Source organism: Heterodontus francisci, chromosome 1 (assembly GCF_036365525.1).
Source record: "Heterodontus francisci isolate sHetFra1 chromosome 1, sHetFra1.hap1, whole genome shotgun sequence".
Classification (NCBI taxonomy): Eukaryota; Metazoa; Chordata; class Chondrichthyes; order Heterodontiformes; family Heterodontidae; genus Heterodontus; species Heterodontus francisci.
The window spans coordinates 139641221-139668750 of record NC_090371.1 but is presented as its reverse complement, the minus strand read 5'-3'; the positions used below and the strand labels follow the sequence as shown (position 1 = coordinate 139668750).

General features: G+C 44.6%; 1 protein-coding gene across 4 annotated transcripts in view; it reads left to right on the top strand.

Moving 5' to 3' along the window:
• The window catches only part of tbc1d1 (TBC1 (tre-2/USP6, BUB2, cdc16) domain family, member 1), a 329569-nt gene that overhangs the window by 263183 nt on the left and 38856 nt on the right, over nucleotides 1-27530 (top strand). For all 4 annotated transcript variants that reach the window (XM_068036947.1, XM_068036966.1, XM_068036956.1 and 1 more), the window contains exon 14: nucleotides 308-466. In XM_068036947.1, coding sequence (XP_067893048.1) covers nucleotides 308-466 — 159 coding nt within the window. The remainder of the gene's footprint in view (nucleotides 1-307; nucleotides 467-27530) is intronic.

The following is a 27530-nucleotide window of genomic DNA, read 5'->3' as shown; positions in this document are numbered from 1 at the left end:
TTAAGTAAAATGCATCCTCTACTGTAAATCTTTCTATTTTCCAGAATAGTTTAAAAATTGCAACTTGCATAAATTGATAATTCCTTAAAAGCAATGCTTTGACTGATCCTCCAACGTGCATTCTCCAAACTGAGTCCCACTGAAAACTGTTGCACGGATAATTGTTCCAACACTCGACACTTCCAAATTCAGCACATTTTATTAAATCAATGATTTATGACTGATTAAAATTTTCAGCATTAAGAATTTAAGAGCAGTTGGTTGAATTAACATTTTTACAAAGAAACTTTTAAAAATCTGTACACAGGAGTACCTCGGCAGCATCGTGGTGAAATATGGAAACTTCTAGCAGAACAGCACGGGCTGAGGTACCAGTTACCTATTAAACAACAGCCAAAGAACACTCCATATGAAGAGCTGTTAAAACAGTTAACGTCTCACCAGCATGCAATACTCATTGATCTTGGTAAGAGTCCACTTCATTCACTACTACAGGCAATAACTGAAATCAACTGGATAGAATCAGGACCAAGTAACCTCCTCTTACTTCTAATTGCTTCTGATTATTCAGATAGGCTTAAAGATCTGGGTCTATTTACTTTAGAACACTGTAGATTTAAAAGCGGCCTGATAGAGGTATATTAAGATAATTTAAAGGGCTTGATTGCATGCCTATTGATAGATTTTTTCAGTTTGGGGAAGGCATTTAAACTACACCAAAGTAGGAATAGGCTATATGTTGGGTGATTCTTTTCTCAGAGAGCAGGGAACCTCTGGAATACTTTGCTGGTTTACGTGTTATGTCCTACTCTCTGCATGTGTTCAAGAAGGAGTTGGATTGGTTCCTGACTGGGGCAGAGATCATATCATATAGAAGGTAAGTGGATTAGCAGTTATGTACACATTGGCAATGTGACATCCTGAACTGGTTTTCTCTCCCAGTAGATTATATGGTTGCAGAGGAGTAGAAAGTATTTAGTCATGATGCTCCAGGCATTGAGTGTAGGGTAGGCTTGGTGGACCAGCTGCCTGCCAATTTTCATATGTTTGTGTATTTAGTAAAGAGGAACGTGGAAAAAATGTTGCGGTTTTCATAGCTGCCAATATACGCAGGATGGACCAGGTGAATGCTTTTGGTATGTGGACCTCCATGGGGTGGAGGACCAGAGCTACCCATGTTTTATTTACATTTATTGTCATGATTGATTTTAATTATGAGCGAGTAGGATTAGTTTTGGATTAGTACAGCAAAGAACTAGCACACACTCGATGAACCTCCTATAATTGTACAGGTTATTCTCTAGCACTAAGCAGTTCCCAACAGGCCTAAGTGCCCCTTGAAGAGTGCCATCACAAATGTAAGTACATTTTCACATATTAGCCAAAAGGGCCTGAAACAGAGCAGTGATAATAGTTTTGGTAAGAGAAAATGCATAGCCAAATTGGGGTGCTGACGAAATGAAATTCTACTCAAAGTGTGACAGATATTTGAGTATATATAATGAGCTTTCAATCTTCACTGTAACCATGGTTATAAAGCTGGAAAACCCAAGAGTTTAAAAGAAGACGAAGATGTTTTACAATTTTGCAGCCTGAAGAAATGGAAGTTAAAACCAAGTTGAAACCTCATGCTATTTGAAATGAAATCACAATATGAAGCATGATTTGCTAATATTTGACTTCCTGCATAGGTATATTTGCACTAGATTTTGAGTTTTAGCTCTCGCAGTTTATCTTGCCCTACCAATTAAGTGGGGCATACAGGGACAGAGCCAGTGTCAGTGTGATGCCTCAGGCAGTACTACCAAAGGTCAAATAAATTTGTTAGTAAATTCCTCAGCCTCTGAAGTGCATGCTCTATTAATTCATTGCATTGTTTCTATGGAAATCTGAACAGTTTTTGTGTGTGTGTTGACTTCCTTTATTGGCAAGTCTTGTTTCAGAATTTATTATCTGTGCTATCAACCTGAGAAGAATATTAAAATAAAACAATTCACAGTCTTGGTATCATTGACATGCTGTCACAGTGTCATCAGATTCTTCCGCTTGGAATGTTTTGCAGTGGTAAACTTTCTAAATAAAGCCCCTGATGTAAATTTGCTTGCTGTCAGTTATTAAAGCCAGTGTTGAGATATTGTGGGGAAGATCATCAAAAATGTAGCAGAAAAAGAAATATATAAAAACTGAAGCAATTTCATACTGATCAATCTCCCATGTAAATACATATGGGGAGTTAAGACAGACATTGGATTCATGGAAGGGATTTTTGCTATGGTGATATTCAACACTCAGTTGTGTGCATTAGTCTGCTATACCTATTGAAAATATAAAATGATACAATGCAAATTTTACTAATGCAATAACAGGTATCAAGAAAACATGATAGAACCTATGGTGTGCAGCCAATAAATGAATTCAGCACAGTGCCACATAAAAGTAGGATGTGGTTCATTCTCATGGTTTACCCCATGATGAGATACTAGTTTCAGTTGTAGCTGTTATGAGGAAGCATGAATTGGAGGGCAGGTGCTTCCCCACAGCAAGGAAAAAATAAAGGGTGGGTCACCATGGGGCTTCTCTTATCTTGACAGTGTCTGATGAAGGGCCCACCCAAAATTTAATCTGTTTTCTTTTTCTCCTCAGCTACTGATCAGTGTGCTTATATCTTCATCATTTTCTGTTATTTTCAGAAACTCCTTTTAAGGGAGATGTAGATAGGCCAGCCTAATAGGGAGAAGATATTGGCCGGGATTTTGTGAGGCCACCTGAGGTGGGGTCAGAGGCGGGTGGGCATGGACTATCTTAACAGATGGCGGGGGAAGCTGGGGGGGCGGAGGGCCTGTCACCTCCCCATCGCCAAGCAATCTTCCCAGGGGCAACTTAGGCTGACGACGGCCTTCACGCCCAGAGGCCAATTGAGGCCCTTGAATGGCCTATTATTGGCCAATTAAGGGCCTCTTTCCGCCGTCACTTGGATCTTACCAGCAGGGGGAAGGTGCCTGTGCCATGTTTCACAAGGTGCCCTCCCTGCGGGCTTGATCAGGGGTGGGGCCCTCCTTCCTAGCCCATCTGTAGTCCATGGAGAACCCTTACCAGGAACAACTTTACTCCCGGGACTCCCCTCCCAATGGACTGCATAACCGCCCCCCCTGCTCCACTTGCCAGGGCCTTCCAGACTAGTCCTGGTGAGCCCACCTGACTGACCTTGGGTCTGGGGTCCAAGGCCTCTGCAGTACCGGCAGTGGCCACCACTCCCGGTGGCACTGACAATCCTGTTGAGCTGCTGGCCCTCTGATTTTCCAGCAGCTCTTGAGGTGGGATCCCCGTCTTTAAAGAGATGGGATCCTGGTACCTGAAACTTTGATAAAAAAAGACGGAAGGATCGTTCTGTGGCGGCATGAAAAGGCAGAAGCGGGGTTCTCCCTGCCTTTTTGGCCCGGTGCTGGGAGCCTCGCCTCTAGCACAAAATCCAGCCCATTCTAATTTTGGGATTAAGTAAGATGCCCTTTGTTTGCAGCTTGTATCAAAATTATAAAGACCAGGTCTGAAAATGGACACCCAATGTGACGTTGGGAGGACTCCACCCAAATGGCCAAATTCTCTGTCAAGACATTGGGTTTCAGCTGCGAGGGAAACCTTTCTGCATGACTACCACCTGTCCATACAAAGACATCAACATAAGTAGGGGGGAAAATTCCCAAGTTTCATTTTCACACATGCAGCCATCAGTCAGGTCTTCCGGTAGCTTCGGCAAAGATATGCCTGGTCTCTCAGGAGGCATGTCCCACCAATGGGAGCAGATATGGGCCCCGTCAAGGGGGCTACAGTTGAAGCTTTTTTTTGTTGATGGTATGTTGGCTTCTGGCAAGGCCAGCATTTGTTTCCCATCCTTAATCGTCCTTGAGAAGGTGGTGGTGAGCCGCCTTCTAGAACAGCTGCATTCCCCCTCACCCCCTCCAGACACAGGCCTGCTGGGGACAATAACATTTCCTTATGGAGTGTGGGGTGCTGCTCACCCAAATTGCCAGAGATCAGCTGCTCCTCGCCCTGCCCCCAACCCTACACTTCAGCAGTTACTAATGCTGGGATGCACCCCTTCCATGTGCTGTTAGGTAGGGACTTATAGGATTTTGAACTAGTGCCTGTGAAGGAGCAGCAATGTGTTTTCAAGTCAGGATGGTGTGTTACTTGGAGGGGAGCTTGAAATTGGTGCTATTCCCATGCCTGCTGCCTTTGTTCTTCTAAGTGATGAGTTCATGAGTTTGGAAGTGCTGTTGGAGTAACCTTGGTGAGTTGCTACGCTGCATCTTGTTTATGGTACACACTGCAACCAGTGGTTGGTGGAGGGAGTGAATGTTTAAGGTGGTGGATGGGAAACCGATCAAGTGTGCTACTTTGTCCTGGGTGGTGTTGAGCTTCTTGAGTGGTGGTAGAGGTGCATTAATCCAGGCAAGCGGAGAGCTTTGCATCACACTCCGGACTTGTGCTTTGAGGAAGGAGAAAAGGCTTTGGGGAGTCAGGAGGTGAATCACTCGCCACAGAATTCCCAGCCTCTGACCTGTTCTTGTCGCCACAGTATTTATATGGCTGGCCCAGTTACGTTTCTGGTCAAAGGTAACCCCAGGATGTTGATAGTGGGGGATTCAGCAATAGTACTGCCATTGAATATCAAAGCAAATTGATTTAAATTCCGTTGTTTGACATAGTCATTGTCTAGCACTTGTGTGGCCCAAATATTACTTGTCAACTGTCAGCCCCAGTGTGAATGGTGTTCAAATCTTGCTTCATGCAGGCAGAGACTGCTTCATTATCTGAGGACTCTGAAGATGAGGCAATGGAAATTTCCCTCCAAGCACTTCCCTCCCCCCCCCCCCTCCAGACACAGGCTTGCTGGTGACAATAACATTTCCTTTATTATGGAGTGTTGGATTCAGCTCACCCAAACTGCCAGAGGTCAGCTGCTCATCGCCCTGCCCCCAACTCTATATACTTTAGCAGGCACTACTGCTGGGATGAACCCCTTCCATGGATTTTCTGGGCCCGAGTTTATGATTTTGCTACAAACATAGGAAATATTGCCCCTAACCTCGCTTCCCTCCCACTCCCCATGTTGGCCAAATACAGGAAACCTTACTCACTATTTTGCTATGCTTTCCTAGCCTGTCAGTGTTTAATGTTGATGCTGAATTCTCAAGTTGGAATAGTTTTATCTCCCAGCATTGTGCCTGCTGTTAAATAGAAATGTAAGTACATCTAATGGTTAATCATTCATCAACTCTTTTAATGCATCCTCTTGTGGAGAAATGCTGATTCCTGTTTCTAATCTCACCTGTTGCCAAACTGATGAGTGGAAAGAGCTGACCCAGCTTTCTGCACTCACATTGATAGACCTGGAAGCTATTCTGGCAGTGGCTGAGCTGCTGCATTTTAGTACCAGTTGGGCACTGCCTGTGAACTTGATCAATACCGGTTTCTTTTTAAAAGAAAAAGTTTCATTTGAATAGAATTCGGAAAGCACACCCTCTATTAAACTTCATGTCCCTCATTGCTCAGATACAGTGTCATATGTGATTGCATGCTGATTTGTGCCTGGCTGTGCCCAGCATGCTGCCATAGAAACAGGGTCATATTGTGGGCAGGGAAAGGGAGGTGTGTACAGCTGGAGTTCCCTGACCTGTAACTTGAGTCAAACGAGTAGACTTGGCTGAGATTCCTAAGTGACTGTGTTTCATTGACCACTTTTCAAAAGGAATTGTTCTAATTTAGTGTTGGACAGTGCAAGCTTGCTTTATAATATTAGTCGAATCCTATTTTGGTATGTGGCACGGCACAACTAGCTAGCAAAGCATAGGTGTGGTGGCAATCCTATCCTAAATCTTTTGTTTTCAGGGATCTGCTTCAGGATTCACAGTTTTATTTATATTAAGTAAGCCATGCTGACAAGCTGTTACAATCTTTTTGAGTTGCTGATCTTAAAACCTATTGCTGGCTCTGTGGTTTATATTAAATTCTATTGTAATTGAAGAGGTGACAGTGCTGCAAATTATATATCCCTACCTCTGATTGTTGCATACGTATTGCACAGATGTAAATATCTTTTAAGATTCAGAACAGTGATAATGCAAAATCTACCGTTTAGCAGACTTGCTTAGTAATATGCATTTTCATGTGTAATGTTGAAGGTTGTATAGATCTCAAATGATTGCGAAGATGGGCTGATTCATATGAAATGTCAAAACCATTACAAGAGCAAGTCTTCTCTCATCCTCACATGCATAGTTAGAAGTCTGATTTTATTTATCTCCTTGTTAATCTCCTTGTTAAGTCAATTATGTCCTAAACTGATTTTCCTAGCTGAGGCCTGTAGGATTGAACCTATGACCTTTCTGGTCTGTATGGCTGTTCCATACTAGGCATTGCAGTTATCAGTTGAATCATTATGGGATCCCTTGTATCTGTGAAAGACTTTTGTTCCAGCAGCGATTTACAATTTGTAAAAGAAAAAAGCTATGCTTATTTAAGTCAAATACTCTCTGCATTTCCACGAAGAAGTGGCCTATTCCCAATTACTGGATTAAGTTCTATTTGTGACCTATTGCATGAGGTTTACCAAGTTATGCAACTGAATTTATTATTCACAGCCCAGTCAACAGCAGAAACAACAATTCTGATGTGTAATCTTTTAGTTTGTATTGGAAACCATTGTGTTTATGCCCAGGGCATATAATGCCAATAGCAGAACTCCATAGCAGGAATAACTAAACTGGTCTTCATTGGTCTTAAGTCCACTGAAAACAGTATGTGACTGAGTGTACACTTTTAAGTATTTTAAAGGGAGTGGGACACAGCATTCTTCTGTTTTCCTGAAAATGGTTGTTTTGTTAGCTTTAATCAAATTGCAAGGTAGGGATTATGACCACATGGCAGACCATGAGCTTGGTTTCAAACATTTATTCCCTCAACTAACACCACCAAAAAAATGGAAATTTAGCATATCCTTTCCAACACAAAGACCACCAACTTTCACTTCCTTAGCATTGCATGCCCCTGCCCCTGCCTTAGCCCATGCACGGCTGAAGCCCTTATCTATACCTTTGTCATCTCCAGACTTAACTTTATCAATGCACTCCTGTCCAGTCTTCCATCCTCCACTCTCCACAAACTGCAGATAATCCAATTATCTGCTCCCATATCTTATGCCACACCAAGTCCCACTTACTCATTATCCCTGTTTTCACTGACCTACATTGGCTGCCAATCCCCTAAAGACTCGCATTTAATATTTTCATCCTCGTCCCTCCCTCTTTCTGTAATCTCCTCCAGTGCTACAGCCCCCTCCCGGCACAGTGGCGCAGTGGTTAGCACCACAGCCTCACAGCTCCAGGGACCCGGGTTCGATTCTGGGTACTGCTTGTGCGGAGTTTGCAAGTTCTCCCTGTGACCGCGTGGGTTTTCGTCGGGTGCTCCACAGTTTCCTCCCACAGCCAAAGACTTGCAGTTGGTAGGAAAATTGGCCATTGTAAATTGCCCCTAGTGTAGGTAGGTGGTAGGGAATATGGGATTACTGTAGGGTTAGTATAAATGGGTGGTTGTTGGTCGGCACAGACTCAGTGGGCCGAAGGGCCTGTTTCAATGCTGTATCTCTAAATAAAAATTTAAAAAAATAAAAATCTCTGCATTCCTGCAGTTGTGGCCTCCTCACTTTTGCCCCACCATGTCAGCCTTCGCTTGTCTCAGCCTTAAGCTCCCTCCCTAAACCCCTCTGCCTTTATGTGTCCTATCATCCTTTAAGACTCTCCTTGAAACCTAAATCTTTGACCAAGCTGTAGCTCGATGTCAATTGTTGTCTGATTACACTCCTAGTTATCTCAGCCTATGGAAGTAACAAGTGGGATAACTAACTTCAGTCATTGTTATAGGTGTGTCAATAAGTGAATTTGTCTCTCTAGATAACCAGGAATATTTTGTGAATGGAAGCCATTTAATCAGGAGGGATAATCTATGGACCATCTGAGAAACAAATTATAGAAACCGTGATTTGGATTAGTATAAACTAGAATTGGTAGGAGGGGAATGGGGGAATGTTACTTTGGTAACTGCATAATTATTCTAGCCAAGTCAGGATGAAAGATTCAATAGTTTTGAAAATTAACATACTTGGATTGATAAATACTCTTGGCAAGAGAAGGTCGAAAGTGGTAATAAATAGCTGCCTTTGGTGGGAGAGAAATCAGCATTGACTAATTCACTCTGCAAGGTTACTAAGCACCCTCTGCTGTTCATTCTATCCCTATATGGTGGAGAAAAGGTGATACTTTGCCCAAAATACTTCAGAGGCATGAGGAAAAATTGAAGGTTGTTGCTGTCAGCTGTCCCTCGATTCAAGGATGATGTCTACTCAAGGTCGCACGTTTCTGCCATGGGTCTTCAGGTGACCGAACAGGCCGATTCTCGACCCGCAGATCTTTGGACACATGGGGCAGGATGTCCCACGAGGTAGTGGAAACTGGAGTGCAGGATTTGCTTCCTTTCCTTTTCTGCCACTACTCATCATTAAGACATTTGGACTTGAAACATGCTGCAGCTTGATGGACAAGTTGTTGCCATTTTGAACGATTGGTAGCAAGTTTCTCCCAGTCATCAATGTCAATGCTGCCGCGCTTCAAAGAGAGCTTCAGAGGGTCTTTGAAGCGTTTTCTTTGTCCTTTTCTTTGACCATTTGAGAGGTGAGAAAACAGGAACTGACAGGGGGAGACGGTTTTTGGCCATCCAGTCCATGAAGTTGGTTTTGCATGAAATTTGCCTGAATGCTTGTGGAGCTGGCTTCAAGAAGGACACTAGCTTTTGTTTTACTGTCCTCCCATTGAATCTGGAGGATGCGGCTATTTAAGCTCATATGCCACTGAAACTCTTATATGCCTTTGCCATCTCCAGAATCTGTGGCTTCAGTTTTAACCCCCTTGCCCAGCGAGAATGATGTGTGGGAGGGATTAAGATTAGGCTGAGCCGATTTACTGGCCTGAGATCACTCCTGCCCAGTGCCATTTTGTTTTTCAGGGCTTTCAAGTCGGCTACAGTTCCCAATGCAGACAACCATTAAATTCAAAAGTTTCAGGCCAATGACATCATCGGTGCAGTAACATAGACTTAAGGAAAGGCCAAGGTTTTGGGCAGGGTGGGGAGGCGGTGAAGGGGAGTTAAATGGTCAGAATGGGCTTCAGGGAGCTGGAAATGCACGTTGTGGATGAGCTGGAGAAAGGGGTAGAGGTGGAGAAATTAAAAGAAACAGGCGTCAGAGGTAGAGTGGGGATTGTTTGGGGGATGTTTGACCTAGTGAGCAAGCAGCAGGGAAGTGACAGAGGCAGCTGAATAGATGGTCTCTATGTGGGTGACAACAAAATTCATGAGCTCCTCGCACTTGATTGATTTGTGGCTGTTGGAGGTTTCAGGAAGTGGTTGGTGGGGGGAGAAAAGGAGCCTGGGATTTTCCTTCTGGTGAGAGCACTTTTGTCTGCAGAGGGGAAAAAAACAGTAATACTTGATGTAATTAAACCAGATTGATGAGCTCGGCAACTTGTGTGCCTGATTTTCTTGTGTCTGCATCCCCTGATTTAAGATGTGGATTGTACAAGGGTGAGCAATATGATTTGGTGACACTGATTTTCTGGGAACTAAGATGTTGAAGTCAAAGGAGACGGAGCCACTAACTAGGTCAATGACAACAGAGTTGTCATGATGGGTGGAGGGCCAAAAAAGAGGCAGTTGGATATTTGCGAATGAGTGTGTAAGTGAGTTCTAGGAAACTTTTATTTTCCATGAATGAATGGTAAGAAAAGTGAAATTGAAGAAGGGTCACATGGTAGAGAGGCTGAGGTAGGCGGGGGGCATCTCAGTATGGAAGCTGAGGTCTTTACAGCAGGAGCTGCTGGAAGATGGCGGACAGGCCGGTTCCAGTTACGGAGAAGCGTCTGATGGATGTGAAGCTGGGAGAGCTTTCTCGATGGATTACCACACGAGATTTCACTCCCAATGGCGTTCTAGAGGCTCTACGTCGAGAGCATGAGCGTTGGAGGAAGTACCACTGATCTGCAGCTGAATTCCAGATCATTCCGCTCGCTGTATTTATGGAATTTTAAAGAAACGAGTGTTCGAGTCAGAATCATGGAAAATAAAATTAGAACCAGTAAAAAAAAAAGGAGGCAGTAAACAGTGAGATCTGTAAGAGTGATGCAAGGGATGGAGGGACCTGAGGTGCTCAGAGAGTAGGTGCCGGAGCAGTAGGCGAAGAGAACAAGATTGTACAGGCGGTTTGAGCGGGCCTATTGTTGGAAAGTGTGACCGTGGAAAGTATAGTCAGGGGGATTCCATCACTGTTGTTTTTAAGAGCACCTAAGCTACTCAGTCAGGGTTGTGAGGGGAGTAGGATTCTTCATTATCAGCACTTGTTAAAATTTCTCAGTTGCATCGCATACTTCTCAGACAGGGAAGCAAGAGTCTCTTTGCACTGTTTAATTTTTAGTACGATGTTATGGATTGTTCCTAACATGTATTTGTTTATCATTCTAGCTGTTGAGCAATAGAGGGTGTAACATTGATCACAGACTGCATTTAGACTGGAGCCTGTGGTTTTACACACCATAACAACTTAGCCTCATGCTACATGCAAAGATTTGGATATCGAAGTGGGCAATTTTAATTTCCAGGTCAAAATCTAATGAAGTGACCTATATGTTGAATATCAAAGTGATTTGTTCTAAGCAGTTTAAGTTGAACAGTCATATCCTATTGTAGTGATAGTCAAATACTTTACAGTCTTCACAAATGTTGTCACCTTCTAGCTCTGTGCCCAACTCTCCAAAAACACCCTATCTCTGAATTTCCATTGGTGGTTGTCTTCATTTTCTGCCATATTTTTGGGAGATTGACAGGACCCCTGGAGAAATAGTGTAAACAGCCATTTTTAGCATTTTATGTCATTTCTGCAAGGTTCCACTGATCTTGCACAGAAATTCCATAAGAAATAGGAGTAAGAGCAGGAGTAGGCCATTCTGATGTTCGCTGCTGTGATCTTAGTCTCAACTCCACTTTCCTGCTTGTTCCCCATAACCCTTGACTCCCGTATCTTTCAAGAATCTGTCTATCTCAGCCTTGAATATATTCCATGACTCAGCCTCCACTATTCTCTGGGGTTAGAGAATTCCAAAGCTTCACGAGACCCTGAGAGAAGAAATTCCTGCTCCTCACCTCCTCTTTAGATGGGAGACCCCAGCAGAATTTTATGTTGGGCAGGAGGCCACGCCCACCGGCTAAAAATTCGGTGGCGAGCCCGCCTCAGCTGGGCTTGGGGAGCCAGGCCAGGATTTTATGGTCTTGGGCAGGACTTCCACCTCCTTACCAGCAAATCAGCGGGCGGCAGCTCTTAGTCCCAGCAACGCCATTGGAAGCAGTGGCCACTGCTGTGACTGTACCGAGCCATCGGAGGCAACAGGAAGGATGGCCTGGGAAAGGAGGTAAGCGTCCGCAGCTAGGCCCAAAAAGAGCAACCAGGCCCCGGTGAGGCAAGGGGGTTTGGTTGGGGGGGCGGGGGCGGGTAGTGTTGTGCGTTGGGGGCGGTTGGGGCTTCGGGGACAGCCCTCCGTGGGGTACAGAGTGCCCGATCAGGAATGCCCCACCCCAACCCGCAAGAAAGCTGCCTGGTTTTACCAGGCAGGGTTCTTAGGGTCTTTGTCGTCTGGCCGCCACCGGTAAAATACCTGCAGCGGCAGGGCGAGGCCCTTAAGTTGCAGTTAATTGGCTACTTAAGGGCATTGATTGGCCCGGGGCGGGCGGGCCATTACTTGCCGCAACCGCCCCACGTAAAATTGCAGCAGGGGCAGGAGCGGGTTGGGAACGACCCTGCCTCCCACTTAATTTTACACCACCACCGCCCCCCACCACCACCACCAGCCTGCTCGTTGGGGGGCCGTAAAATTCCAGCCATCTTATTCTGAAACTATATTCCCCAATGAGAAGAATCATCCCCTCAGCATCTACCCAGTCAAGCCCCCTCAGAATCATATATTTTCCAATGTGATCACCTCTCATTCTTCTAAACTCCAATTAGTATGGGCCCAACCTGCTCAACCTTTCCTCATGAGACAGCCCCTTCATCCCAGGAATCAACCTAGTGAACTTTCTCTGAACTGCTTCCAGTGCAAGTATATCCCTCCTTAAATAAGGAGATTAAAACTGTACACAGTACTCTTTGTGTGGTCTCACCTCACCCTGTAAGTTGCAGCAAAACTTCCCCACTTTGATACTCCACTCCCCTTGCAATAAAGGCCAACATTCCATATGCATTTCTAATTACTTGCTGTACCTGCATACTGACCTTTTTTGTGATTCATGCACCAGGACACCCAGATCCCTCTGCACTGCAGCAGTCTGTAGTCGCTCTCCATTTAAATAATATTTTGCTTTTCTATTCTTCCTACCAAAGTGAAATCTCATTTGCCACAATATACTCCATTTCTCTGTTGTTTGCCCACTCACTTAATCTATCTATAACCCTTTGCAGACGCTTTGGGCTGGATTTTCATTATGGAGGTGGGAAACAGGAACTGGGTATGGTTTTGGGTCAGAAACCTGCCTCCCGTGGGTAGCTCTTTAAGATTGCAATTTTCAAATGGGTAAGCCCTTAACTGGTATGCAGATGACCTCTTAGAGTCAGTGGGATTGAAAATGGCAGCGGGTCAGATCAAGTGAGGGGCTCATAGAGACACCCCACAGTAGCCATCACTGAGATTGCTAGTTATCCTGAGGAAGAGAGCTGCCTTCACAGCACCAGACGGAAGTGAAATGTCACAGGGGAACTGGAGACCTGGCATTGGGAGCAGGGCAGACTCGTCCTTCATCGATGCCCATCTGGATCGAATGCTGGAGGCTGTGTGGGAGGTCCTCTTCCCAAGGGTTGTCATGCAGCAGGGGCTCTGTTCAGTATTATCCTCCTCCGCTCCCTCTTCCTCCTCCTTTCTTGCCTGCTGCTCCTCCCTCGACGAGCTGTCTCCTTCCAGGGCCTCACTGTCCTCAAGGTCCCCATCTCTCTGGAGGGCCATGTTATGGGGAGTGCATCACAATGACCGAGACCCTTGCGGGAGGCTATTGGAGGGTGCCACCTGACCAACCCAGGCACCAGAACTGCAACTTCAGAAATCTGATGGCTGGCTGAAAGGTTGTCCTGCTGAGAAGGAGGCATTAGTTGTTTCGCCTCTGTGTCTCTGTCTGGGGCTCCTGTAGAGGGGTCAGTAGCTAAAGGGCTTTCTCTTGTCCCTTTGGATCCATCCATGCACTTTGGGGGAGGGAGTGAAGTACTGAGGCAGCTTGGAGTGGCGGAGGATGAAGGAGTTATGGCAGCTGCCAGGAAAGCGATCGTACACCTCGAGGAAGCTCTAGTTGTTAGACGTTGAAGGAGTGGAAGCCCTTACTGTTGATGGATCTCACTGGCTGGTCACTGGTTGCCTTGATGGCCACATGGGCACAAGCGATGATGCTGTATACTGGGGGAATACAGCAATGGAGGCTGAACCCAATGCCCTCTGTGTCAAAGTGGCAACTGCGAGATACCACCTAGATCCACAGCTCATAGAAATTCAGGGTGATGGAAAACCTGATGGCTACAGGTAAGGTAATATAAAAACAAAATACTGCAGATGCTGGAAATCTGAAATAAAAACATAGTGCTGGAAATACTCAGCAAGTCTGACAGCATCTGTGGAGAGAGCAACAGAGTTAACATTTCAGGTCAGTGACCTTTCTTCAGAACTGGCAAAGGTTATAAATGTAATAGCTTTTAAGCAAATAAAGCAGGGGTGGGGGGGAAGGAGAACAAAAGGGAAGGTGTTGATTGGACAGAGGGTCAGAGAGATTAACTGACAAGGTCATAGAGCAAAGGCAAAGAGAATGTGCTAATGGTGTGGTGAAAAACAAAACATTAGTGCAGAGAGGGTGTTAAAGGACAGAATAATGAACAGCCCTAGCCAAAAGCACAAACAAAGAACAGTACAGCACAGGAACAGGCCATTCGGCCCTCCAAGCAAGTGCCGATCATAATGCCTGTCTAAACTAAAACCTTCTGCACTTCCGGGAACCGTATCCCTCTATTCCCATCCTATTCATGTATTTGTCAAGATGCCTCTGAAACGTCACTATCGTACCTGCTTCCACCACCTCCCCCGGCAGCAAGTTCCAGGCACTCGCCACCTTCTGTGTAAAGAACTTGCCTCGCATATCCCGTCTAAACTTTGCCCCTCGCACCTTAAACCTATGTCCCGTAGTAACTGACTCTTCCACCGTATGAAAAAGCTTCTGACTATCCACTCTGTCCATGCCACTCATAACTTTGTAAACCTCTATCATGTCGCCCCTCCACCTCTGTCGTTCCAGTGAAAACAATCCGAGTTTTTCCAACCTCTCCTCATCGCTAATGTCCTCCAGACCAGGCAACATCCTGGGAACCCTCTTCTGTACCCTCTCCAAAGCCTCCATGTCCTTCTGGTAGTGTGGCGACCAGAATTGCACGCAATATTCTAAGTGTGGCCTAACTAAAGTTCTGCACAGCTGCAGCATGACTTGCCAATTTTCATGTTCGGTGATGATTGCACAATGTTCAGCACCATTCGTGACTCCTCAGATACTGAAGCAGTCCGTGTAGAAATGCAGCAAGCCCTGGACAATATCCAGGCTTGGGCTGATAAGTGGCAAGTAACATTCACGCCACACAAGTGCCAAACAATAACTCTCTCCCACAGGAGAGAATCTAACCATCGCGCATTCAGCGGCATTACCATCGCTGAATCCCCCACTATCAACATCCTAGGGGCGACCATTGACCAGAAACTGAACTGGAGTAGACATATAAATACCATGGCTACAAGAGCAGGTCAGAGACTAGGAATCCTGAGGCGAGTAACTCACCACCTGACTCCCCAAAGCCTGTCCACCATCTACAAGGCACAAGTCAGGAGTGTGATGGAATACTCTCCACTTGCCTGGATGGGTGCAGCTCCAACAACACTCAAGAAGCTCGACACCATCCAGGACAAAGCAGCCTGCTTGATTGGCACCCCATCTACAAACATTCATTCCCTCCACCACCGAAGCACAGTGGCAGCAGTGTGTACCATCTACAAGATGCACTGCAGTAATGCACCAAGGCTCCTTAGACAGCATGTTCCAAACCCGCGACCTCTACCAACCAGAAGGACAAGGGCAGCAAATACATGGGAACATCACCACCTGCAAGTTCCCCTCCAAGTCACACACCATCCTGACTTGGAACGACATTGCCGTTCCTTCACTGTCGCTGTTTCAAAATCCTGGAACTCCCTTCCTAACAGCACTGTGGGTATACCTACCCCAAATGGACTGCAGCGGTTCAAGAAGGCAGATCACCACCACCTTCTCAAGGGCAATTAGGGATGGGCAATAAATGCTGGCCCGGCCAGTGATGCCTACATCCCATGAATGAATTTTAAAAAAAAACTTTGTGCCCCGACCGATGAAGGCAAGCATGCCGTATGCCTTCTTGACTACCTTATCCACCTGCGTTGCCACTTTCAGTGACCTGTGGACCTGTACGCCCAGATCTCTCTGCCTGCCAATACTCCTAAGGGTTCTGCCATTTACTGTATACTTCCCACCTGTATTAGATCTTCCAAAATGCATTACCTCACATTTGTCCAGATTAAAATCCTTCTGCCATTTCTCCACCCAAGTCTCCAACCGATCTATATCCGGTTGTATCCTGACAATCCTCATCACTATCCGCAACTCCACCAACCTTTGTGTTGTCCGCAAACTTACTAATCAGACCAGCTACATTTTCCTCCAAATCATTTATATATAAAGCAAAGGTCCCAGCACTGATCCCTACGGAACACCACTAGTCACATCCCTCCATTCAAGAAATTCCGCTGCTACCCTTTGTCTTCTATGACCGAGCCAGTTCTGTATCCATCTTGCCAGCTCACCTCTGATCCCGTGTGACTTCACCTTTTGTACCAGTCTGCCATGACTGACCTTGTCAAAGGCTTTACTGAAGTCCATATAGACAACATCCACTGCCCTTCCTTCATCAGTCATCTTCGTCACTTCCTCAAAAAACTCAATCAAGTTAGTGAGACACGACCTCCCCTTCACAAAACCATGCTGCCTCTCGCTAATAAGTTCATTTGTTTCCAAATGGGAGTAAACCTTGTCTCAAACAATCCTCTTTAATAATTTCCCTACTGCTGACGTAAGGCTCACCGGCCGATAATTACCTGGATTATCCTTGCTACCCTTCTTAAACAAAGGAACAACATTGGCTATTCTCCAGTCCTCTGGGGCCTCACCTGTAGCCAATGAGGATGCAAAGATTTCTGTCAAGGCCCCAGCAATTTCTTCCCTTGCCTCCCTCAGTATTCTGGAGTAGATCCCATCAGGCCCTGGGGACTTATCTACCTTAATGCTTTGCAAGACACCCAACATCTCCTCCTTTTTGATAATGAGATGACCCAGACTATCTCCACTCCCTAGACTCTTCATCCACCAAGTCCTTCTCTTTGGTGAATACTGATGCAAAGTACTCATTTAGTACCTCGCCCATTTCCTCTGGCTCCACACATAGATTCCCTCCTCTGTCCTTGAGTGGGACAACCATTTCACTGGTTACCCTCTTGCTCTTTATATATGTATAAAAAGCCTTGGGATTCTTCTTAATCCTGTTTGCCAATGACTTTTCTTGACCCCTTTTAGCCCTCCTGACTCCTTGCTTAATTTCCTTCCTACTTTCTTTATATTCTCAAGGGCTTCGTCTGTTCCCAGCCTTCTAGCCCTTACAAGTGCTTCCTTTTTCTTTTTGATTAGGCTCACAATATCCCTCGTTATCTGAGGTTCCTGAAACTTGCCAAACGTTTCCTTCTTCCTAAAAGGAACATGTGGGTTCTGGATTTTAATCAACTGACGTTTGGAAGACTCCCCCATGTCAGATGTTGATTTACCCTCAAACAGTTGCCCCCAATCTAAATTCTTCAGTTCCTGCCTAATATTGTTATAATATTGTTATAATGGATAAAAGGGGAAAAAAGCAGCAGGCAGGCGATTAAACAAAATTAAATAAAATAAAAATAAAAAAGGGCCAGTCACGGTCTCAAATTATTGAGCTCAGTGTTCAGTCCAGTAGGCTGTAGTGTGCCTAATTGGTAAATGAGGTGCTTGCATTGATGTTCACTGGAACACTGTAGCAAGCCCAGGACAGAGATGTGGGCATGAGTGCAGAGGGGTGTGTTGAAATGGCAAGCGACAGGAAGCTCGGGGTCATATTTTCGGAATGAGCGGAGGTGTTCCGCAAATGCGTTTGGTCTCCCCACAGTAGGGGAGACCACATTGTGAGCACCGAATACAGTATACTGAATTGAAAAAAGTACAAGTAAGTCGCTGCTTCACCTGAAAGGTGTGTTTGGGGCCTTCGATAGTGAGGAGAGAGGAAGTAATAAGGCAGGTATTACACCTCCTCTGATTGTATGGGAAGGTGCCGTGGGAAGGGGGTGAGGTGCCGGGTAATTGAGGAGTGGACCAAGGTGTCGCAGAGGGAACAATCCCTTCACAATGCTGATGGGGAGGAGAGAGGAAGATGCGTTTGGTGGTGGCATCACACGGGAGGTGACGGAAATGGCGGAGGATGATCCTTTGGTGGTGGGGGGGGAAGTGAGGACAAGGGGAACCCTGTCATGGTTCTGGGAGGGAGGGGAAGGGGTGAAGGCAGAAGTGCGGGAAATGGGCCGGCCACAGTTGAGAGCCCTGTCAACAACAGTGGGGAAGAACCCTCGGTTGAGGAAACAGGAAGACATATCAGACGCGCTGTTGGGGAAGGTTGCATCATCAGAGCAGATGCGTTAGAGACAGAGAAACTGGGAGAATGGACTCTTTACATGAAGCAGAGGTGAGGTAGCTGTGGGAGTCGGTGGGCTTATAACGAATAGAGGTGGACTGTCTATCCCCAGAGACAGAGAAGTCAGGGAAGGGAAGTGTTGGAGATGGACTATGTAAAGGTGAGGGAAGGGTGGAAATTGGAAGCAAAGTTGAAATTTTTTTCCAGTTCAGGGAGGAAACAGGAAACGGCACCAATACAGTCATCGATGTACTGGAAAAAGAGTTGGGGCAGGGGTCCTGAGTAAGACTGGAACAAGGAATGTTCGACATATCCCACAAAAAGACAGGCATAACTAGGATCCATGCGGGTACCCATAGCAACACCTTTTATTTGACGAAAGTGAGTGGAGTTGAAGGAGAAGTTGTTCAATGTGAGAACAAGTTCAGCCAGGCGGAGGAGGGAGGTGGTGGATGGGGACTGGTTGGGCCTTTGTTCAAGGAAGAAACGGAAAGCCCTCTGACCTTCCTGGTGGGGGATGGAGATGTAGATAGATTGGACATCCATAGTGAAGAGGAGGCGGTTAGGGGCAGGAAACTGGAAATTGTCAAAATGACGTAGAACTTCAGAGTAACGGATGTAGATGGGAAGAGACTGGACCAGAGGAGAAAAGATAGAGTCAAGATAGGAAGAAATAAGTTCAGTGGGGCAGGTACGGGACTGCCATGGGGGCCGTGAGGCCTCAGGTAATTGTGGATCAGAAAACACAGGTCTGGATAGGCATAGCCTCATACGGGCAATGGTGCTCTGTTGTTTGCAGGGAGCTGACTTTTGGGCTGTGCACCCGATGTCTTGGGTGGTGTCTTCCTTGTCTTGCAGCAACAACCCCCCTCCTGCTGTAGAGGAGGTTACATCTGCTGCAGCTCATCCTGGCTGCTCTGTCCAATCTCAGAATGGCCTGAACCCATTCCAACTCCCTCAGCTGGGCTTTATACATTCACCAGGCCGCCTCCTGCCAACCCCAAGTGCCCATGTGATTCCAGTGGCCTCATGTCCGTCTCCAGATTCCTACCACTCACCACTGAGAAAGGCAGGTCTTAGAGCTGCAGTAATGACTACTAGGTGGCACATTTGGAGCAGCTAAGCTTTTCTTCGGCCTCTGCGGTCTTTTAATCATCTCTTCCCATAGCCCTTATAGTTCCCCACTGTGTTCGTTTCTTGAACAGCCCATTGTGTTCCCTACATGGCGTCCTCTCCATCTTCCATATTCCCAGCCTTTAGAAATTAAAAAACCTCTAAATTAGTTCTAAAATGAACTCAGCAGGTAATTAAATGGAAGCGTGTGCCCAATCTGTTCTCTCGCTGCTGGCATCCCTTTAAAAATGGCTTCACATTCCAGAGGTGGTGAGTCTCAGTGCCAACCTACGTGAACACAATCTTCAAATCACCCTCGCTTCTGTACCCACACTCAGCGGGCTTTGAAAATCGGACCTTTGTGTCCTCCTCACAACTTGCTTTTCCACCTATCTTTGCATCATCAGCAGGTTTGGCTACAATACAATTGGTCCCTTCATCCAAGTCATTAATATCGGTTTCAGTAGTTGAAGACCCAGCACTGATTCCTGTGACATCCTACCAGTTACAATTTGCTAACCGAAAAATGACCCATAAATAACCCATTTATCCTGACTCTCTCTTTCCTGTTAGTTATCCAATCCTCTGTCCAAGCTAATATGGCACCCTCAACACCATGAGCTGTTATCTTGTATCGTAACCTTTTGTGTGGCACCTTATCAAATGCCTTATGGAAATCCAAATACATTACATCTACTGGTTCCCCTTTATCCTCCTTGATCATTGCAGCCTCAAAACAATTTGTAAAACACTATTTCCTTTTCATTAATCCATGTTGAGTCTACTTGATTATATATATTATGATTTTCTAAATGTCCTGGTACAACATCCTTAAGAAGAATTCCAGCATTTTTTCAAGGGCAGATGTTATGCTAACTGGCCTATAGTTTCCACCTTTCTGCCTCCCTCCTTCTTGATTATGGGTATACATTTGCGGTTTTCAAATCCACTGTGATATTCCCAGAATCTGGAGAATTTAGGAAGATCCACTGTCTCTACGGCCACTTCTAAGATCCCTAGGATGCAGTGTATCTGGTAAGCCTTTAGTCCCATAAGTTTGTCTAGTAGTTATTATCTAGCGATAATTGTCTTAAGCTCCTCCCTCCCTTCTGCCCCCTGATTTACTACTATTAATGTGGTGCTTTTTAATGTCTTCTACCACAAAGACAAATACAAAATATTCCTTCAAAGTCTCTGCCATTTCCTTGTTTTCCATTACTAATCCCCCAGTCTCATCCTCTAAGGGACTAACTTTTACTATTTGCTTCCTTTTCATATACTTGTGGAAGCTTACTGTCTACTTTTATATTTCTTGCAAGTTTCCTCTCATAATCTATTTTGTTCCTGTTATGATCAGGTGAGACAAGGTTGAAAGGATCCCCTTTTGTCCCCCTCCTGTTTGACTGCAACAGGTTTATTCCTTTTAAACGGTGAATGTGCTTACCAATTCAGTGATTGTTTACCTCTTTATGTACTATAGTGATAAAAGATCCAATCGGGCAGGTTTTCTTGAGTTTAAACATGGAAGAGGTTAGTTTATTGTACTTAAAATCAAAACCTGATCTAAGTGAATATAATAAGCTACCCTCCAACTTTCTGTCTCTGTTTCTGACACACACACACAAGAATCTCACATACATAAATAGATTACAGGGTGATGCAGAATAGTTTGGTTGGTTTAGAGTCCGGAACAAATAAAAATTAATATACGGTCTGTGGGGTCAGGTAATTCAGTTGTCTTCTGGCCGAATTCGTGGTTCTAAAGTTCCTGGCTGGTAGAAATGCACTTGCTGTTGGTCCACCTGATTCAGGGTTTTCTTGGAGACAGGGATGTAGGTGGCTTTCTCCCCTGGGGTCTCTGTCTGTAGCAATGATAGGCTTGGACAGGGTTCGAAGCTTACAGTATTCCTGGAGAGAGAGAGAGAGACAGCCCCATTGGGATCCTGCACTGTTTAGCTCTCAAAGCTTGTCTGCTGTATGTAACAGAAACTCCAAGTTTCACACAGACTGGGGAGACTGTCACTTGATTGTCAGTATTTTTTTTTACTTTAATGAGGTTCAAAGTCTAAAAATCCCAAATCTCTCTCAGTTCTTATTGGTTTAATGTTATCCCCGGAAGTAAGTCTCCACTAGTGAATGCTCCAAGATGGTTTTGATTGTCTTGCTAACGAGGGCAGATACCCAGATAATTTACTCAACTCTTCAAGCCATTGTTCTGGAAACAAGCTTTTTAGACATGCGTCTTCACATCACAATGCAAATTGTGGTGACCATCTTAGCTGCCAGCTTTGAAAAGTTAAATGTAGGATCCCAGCTTTCCTTTTTAAAAGGTTAATGTAGGTTTCCAACTGATGAATTAAAAATCCTCATTCAGCATAGCATGTTTTCCTGACATTCCTTTTTTTCTTTTAGTCGTCTTTCATCTTCTTGGTTTCTAAAATGTTCCCAATGTTTTGGCCTGCCACTAATCTCAGCAGCATTTTCTTTCAATTTGATACGATCCTTAGCTCCCTTAAGTTAGCCATGGATGATTCATCCTTCTCAGAGAGTCTTTTTCAATGGACTGTATCTTTGCGAGTTATGAGATATCTCCTTAAATGTCTGCCACTTCTTCTCTACCATCCTACCTTTTAACCTATTCTTCCAGTCCGCTTTAGCCAACTCTGTCTTCACACCTTTGCAATTGCCTTTATTTAATTTTAAGATGCTAGTTTCAGACCCAAGTTTCTCACCCTCAAACTGAATGTTAAATTCATTATGCTGTGAACACTCTTCCCTAGGGGATCCTTTGCTATGAAGTCATTAATTAATTCTGTCTCATTGCACATTACCAGATCTAAAATAGCCTGTTCCCTGGTTGGTTGCAGAATGTATTGTTCCAAGAAACTGTCTCGCATATACTCAATGAACTTGAGTTCAGGGCTACCTTTGCCAATCTGTGTGAAGATCAAAATCTCCCACTATTATTGCAGTACATTTATTACAAGCCTCCTTTTTTTTCTTGATTTATACTCTGACCTACAGTGTAGCTACTGTTAGGGGCCCTATGAACTACTCCCATCAGTGACTTCTTTACCATGCTATTTCTTATCTCTGCCCAAACTGACTCGACATCTTGATCTTCACAGTCACAGAATTGTTACAGCACAGAAGGAGGCCATTCAGCCAGTCATGTCTGCACTGGCTCTCCAAAAGAGCAACTTACCTAGTGCCACTCCCCTGCCTTCTCCCGGTAGCTCTACACATTCTTCCTTTTCAGATAAAAATCCAGTTCCTTCTTGAATGCCTCAATTGAACCAGCCTCCACCATACTCTCAGGTAGTGCATTCCAGATCCTAACCATCCGCTGCGTGAAAAAGATTTTCATCATGTCCTCGTTACTTCTTTTGCCAAGTATCTTAAATCTGTGCCCTCTTGTTCTCAATCCTTCCACCAATGGGAGCAGCCTTTCCCTAACTGCTGTGTCCAGACCCCTCGTGATTTTGAATGCCTCTATCAAATCTTCTGAGCCAAGATCATTTCTCACAACTGTACTCATCTTGTCCTTCATTAATAGAGCTACCCCACCTCGTTTTCTCTTTCTGCCTATCCTTCCAAAGTGTCAAATACTCCTAAATATTCAGCTATCAGGCGATACCCGTTTATTTCTGTTTGTGCCATCAATTCCTTTATCTTGTTATGAATGCTGTGTTAATTCAGATAAAGAGCCTTTACTTTTCTCTCTACTATTTTTGCCTACTCTGATCCTATTTTCTGGTGCACTCTTTCATTTGTGTGTTCTGTTCCTTCCTGCCACACTCTGGTTATCATTCCCCATCTCAATACCCTGCATTATTGCCTTCTATTTTCTCTTTAAATTTCTAAACATCCACTTACTTGAACCCTTGCCTCCACTATTTAGTTTAAAGTCCTATCTACAACCTTAGTTATTCAATTCGCCAGGACCTCTGTCCCAGCACAGTTCAAGTGAAGCCCATCCCAAAAGAACAGCTCCCTCTTTTCTCAGTACTGGTGCCAGTGCCCTACGAATTGAAATCCATTTTTCCCACACCAATCTTTGAGCCATGCCTTCAACTCTCTGATCTTATTGACCATATACCAATTTGCACATGGTTCAGATGGTAATCCAGAGATCATCACATTTATGATTCTACTTTTTAATTTAGCCCCGAGCGGCTCATACTCCCTCAGCAGAATCTCTTTCATAGTCCTACCTATGTCGTTGGTACCTAAATTCATCCCCGCCCCATTCCAAGTTAATCTCCAGCCATAACCCTGACACCAGGCATGAAACCCAGCCTTGGGGACTCACACTCTTATCCTCTCCTTCTACCTATACTATCTCCTACCACTACTACATTCCTTTTTGCTCCACCAACTTGAATGTCATCTGTTTGAAATTGTTTTTATGTTTGACTTCTGCTTTGTTCAGCCCTAGAACCAACGTGCCCTAAGTTAGAGTTGGTACCCTGTATGTTTACGACCTCAATATGTTGGCCTTCCTTGTCGCCCTTGACCACTCTGCAGCACTTAAAATGATCGACCAGTCTCCCAACCGATCTAGCTATTCTCTTTTGCCTTTCTCCTATCCAGCTATGTGGGAGCGACATTATGTGATTCCATACCTACCTATCTTCATGTAGCCAGTGCCTCTCCAGCGATGGCTTCTTTTCCCAGTCCTGCATTGTGGCCTTTTTAGTCCCTTTCTCTTTCCTCCCTCCTCCTCATATATATGCTGTCCCTCAGTGACATCACCCAAAGGAACAAGGTCAGTTTCCGTTATGTATGCAGGTGACATTCAACTGTACCTCTGCACCACTCCCTCAATCCTGTCTCTGCTGTCAGACTGCCAGTCTATAAGTTAGCAAAGTTTCCCCCAAATAAACATTGGATAAACCAAATCCATGTTTTCTGCTCTGGTCAAGGGTAACAGAATGGGGTTTATGACCATGTGTCTCTACCTGGCCACCTGCACAGGCTGAACCAGATTGTTGGGAAATATTAGTAACCTACTCAACCTAGAGCTGAGCTTCAAACCCCTATCTATCACCAAGTTGGCTTTCTTCCATCTCTATAATATCCATACCTTTATCACCTGTATGCTGACTTCTCCAATGTCATCCTTGTCAGCTTTCGTTTCTCCCTTTCTTCATAAAATTCTGCTGTCCATCCACCCATCAGCTCCATCATTGCTGACCTACTTCTTCCAGTGCAACATATTTTAAAATCCTCTTCTTGAAATGCCTTGTCCCACTCTACCTGTGTAGCCTCCAGCCTTGCATTGCCTTTGCACCCTTTAATCCACCAACTGTGGCCTCTTGTACACACCACTCCCATTATTGTACTATTGACAGCACAGCCCAAAGTCATCTCAACTCTGCTGTCTAGACAGCCATCCCTAACGTCTCCATTTCTTTCTCAGCTCCACTATCAAGACAGCCATCCCTAACGTCTCCATTTCTTTCTCCACATTTTAAAAAACTTTCTGAAAACTCCTATTTTCTGCTAAGCATTCAATCCCCGCTTCAAACTCTGTTACTATCTGCCTTAATATCTCGTTATGTGGCTCGGTGTTACTTTTTGTTTATAATGCTCCAGTAAAGTGCCTTGAGTTTTATGTTAAAGCTGCTATATAAATACAAGTTGTCATCATCGTCATCACCATGGTTTATTATCAGCTCCTTTATTCCTTTTTTTTTCTCAAGGGCTGAGAGGTACTTGGCACTTCTGGCTCAAGATGGTTGCAAAACCTTGAGCCTTGTCTTTTGCGCTCACATGCTGGACCTTGTCGTGGTTGAGGATGTGAATATTCGTAGACCTTTCTCCTTAATTATCCACCACCATTCACAACCAGATGTGGCAGAATTGCTGATCTTTTGACTTGATCTGTCGGTTGTGTGTTTGTTTAGCTCTGTCTAGCATGCTACTTTTTCTCTTTAATATGCAGTAGTTTTGTGTTGTAGCTTCACCAGGTTGGCATCTGATTTTCAGGTATACTTGGTGCTGCTCCTAGCATGCTCTCCCACACTTCTCATTGTACCAGGTTTGATCGTCTGGCTTGACGATGATGGAAGAGTGAGCGATGTGCTGAGCCATGAGATTATAAATTGTGGTAGTGCACAGTTCAGTTCCTGTTGTCCCACAACTCCTCGTGGATGCTCAATTTTAAGCTGCTAGTGGTAGTGCCACATGACACAATGGAGGCTGTCTTCCGTGTGAAGATGAGACTTGGTCTCTTCAAGGACTGTGCAATGATCACTCCTGGCAGTGCTGTCATGGGCAGACATATCTGTGACAGGTAGATTGATGACAGCACTAGTTTGACACATATGTACAGACTGTATAATTAACAGTTTAAATTTGATAAATGCACTTTATTTTTAATGATATTTTATCCCTGATGTGACCAGCAAACCCCCTCAAATGTTTCGCAAAGCTGTAAACCAATGTTTAAGTAAGCGCACCGAGTCTGACCACAGGGTATTCTGTAAATGTTTTAACTACAATTGCTTTTTGGAGACGAGAGAAAAATGTTCAAGCATAAAATCTGGGCTTAACTCATGAGTTTGCTACTTTAAAAGAGCTGGAGTGTAAGTCATTTTCACGACCCTCTTTACATGTTTTATTTCGTGGTTAAGGTGGAGTTCACACCAGTATAAATAACAAACTATTTTGTATATGCTTACACCTTCTGTTAAGACTCATTGATAACGCTTGCACTTTTATATAGCTACTGAACCTCTGCTCCACAGTATTGCAATATATATTCTATGCATCTGTTTCTGTCTGTCTATACCTATCTCAAATATTCATGCATGTTACTCTTTAATAACACATACAAAATGCTTTATTTCTAAAGACATCTTTAGAATGAAAGTCAGATCAAGTTTAGGGTCTATTCCAAGGTAGGGCCCATGGTTTGATGCTATTTTCATTTTAAAGCTGCTGGTGGAATTTATTTAAACTGAGTGGGTGCAATCTTGACTATAAACACGTTATATTGTAATGAGTTAGTTGATATACTGGTTAAGGAATGAGGTTTAGTGAAACGTAGAACAGTTTCAACTTGAATCATCAATGTGAACAATATTGCTTCCCCAATTTTCTCCTTTATTGTCATGAGGGTGTTGACTCATGTTGAATATTTTTCCATTTCTGTATCTCAAGAGTGGACCTTTGTGAATCTCTATTAAGTGTGAGCTGGGTATTCAATGCAGGGAGAACATTACACTTTTTTAATCCTTTTTAACCCATTGTCACCTTCATTTTCCATCACAAGAAACAGGACGGAGAAACTCTACAAGATTTCTCTTCTCTCCCACGCAAGCCCGGGTATTCTGAGGCCAATTTGTGTTTAGCACATTACAAAGAACAGCACTCAGTTTGCACCCTGGCATAAACCAGATTGTGGGCAGGGCCACTGATCAATCACTCATTGAATAAATTAAATTATGTTCTTAGAACGTGGGGTTTTCTGAAATCTCCAGGGTTTTAGGTTGCACGTTCATGGTTCCTCAGCTCTACACCTCAAGAGACCTGTACAATCTTCTCACAGTGTACTGGCCTGCAAATTTATCCCGGGTCCCTATGAGGCTGCAGACTTGGGAACAACCAGCATAGGGAGTCCACTCCTTCTGATGTGGGTAGCTTTGTAAGGAGCAGACAGAGGTCTGCCCTCAGATACTGGGAGCCCAGGCCGGGGCTCAGTGTACATTAGCCGTGGTCTGCTCTCCTGCCGTTCCGTAGTCAGGGTCTTCCTGAAGGGCTGTGTATTTTCTGGTCCCTTGAATGTTTTAGATTTTATTGCTCTTCTAAAAGATAGCCTGGTACATTTTGAACACAAAATAATTATACGATGCTCTCCCAAGTATTGTGAACTAGAAACTGTGGAGAAATCCTGTCTCGCACATTGTGGGCATGAAATTCTTTGGCGCAGTGCTGCTTTTAGCAGCACTATGAGGACATACCTGAGGTTTCCTTGTGAGCAAAGTGCTGCTGGCTGCTTTCCGCACAGCATTAATGAACTGGAGTGGCGCACGGAGGTGTATCTCCTGCATGCGCCTAAAAATGTTGCGAGTGCGTAATCGTGACATCATTGATGTGAACAGGCTGATGAAATGCCAGGATACCAAATTGGTCAACAGACTTACAGGCAATGTCTTCCTTATCCATTCCTGAAACAACAAGTGTTATAAAGCAAGATGGGTCCTGTTCTGTAGCTGTTTAAACAAGTTGCAGCTGGGATGCTTTTGACTTACCAGTTGCATCTTCCCCTCCCTTCCCCTGTCAGCATTCCGAAGGGATCGTTCCCTCCGCGACACCCTGGTCCACTCCTCCATTACCCCCACCACCTCGTCCCCGTCCCAGGGCACCTTCACTTGCAATCGCAGGAGGTGTAATACCTGCCCATTTACCTCCTCTCTCCTCACTATCCCAGGCCCCAAACACTCCTTTCAGGTGAAGCAGCGATTTACTTGTACTTCTTTCAATGTAGTATACTGTATTCGCT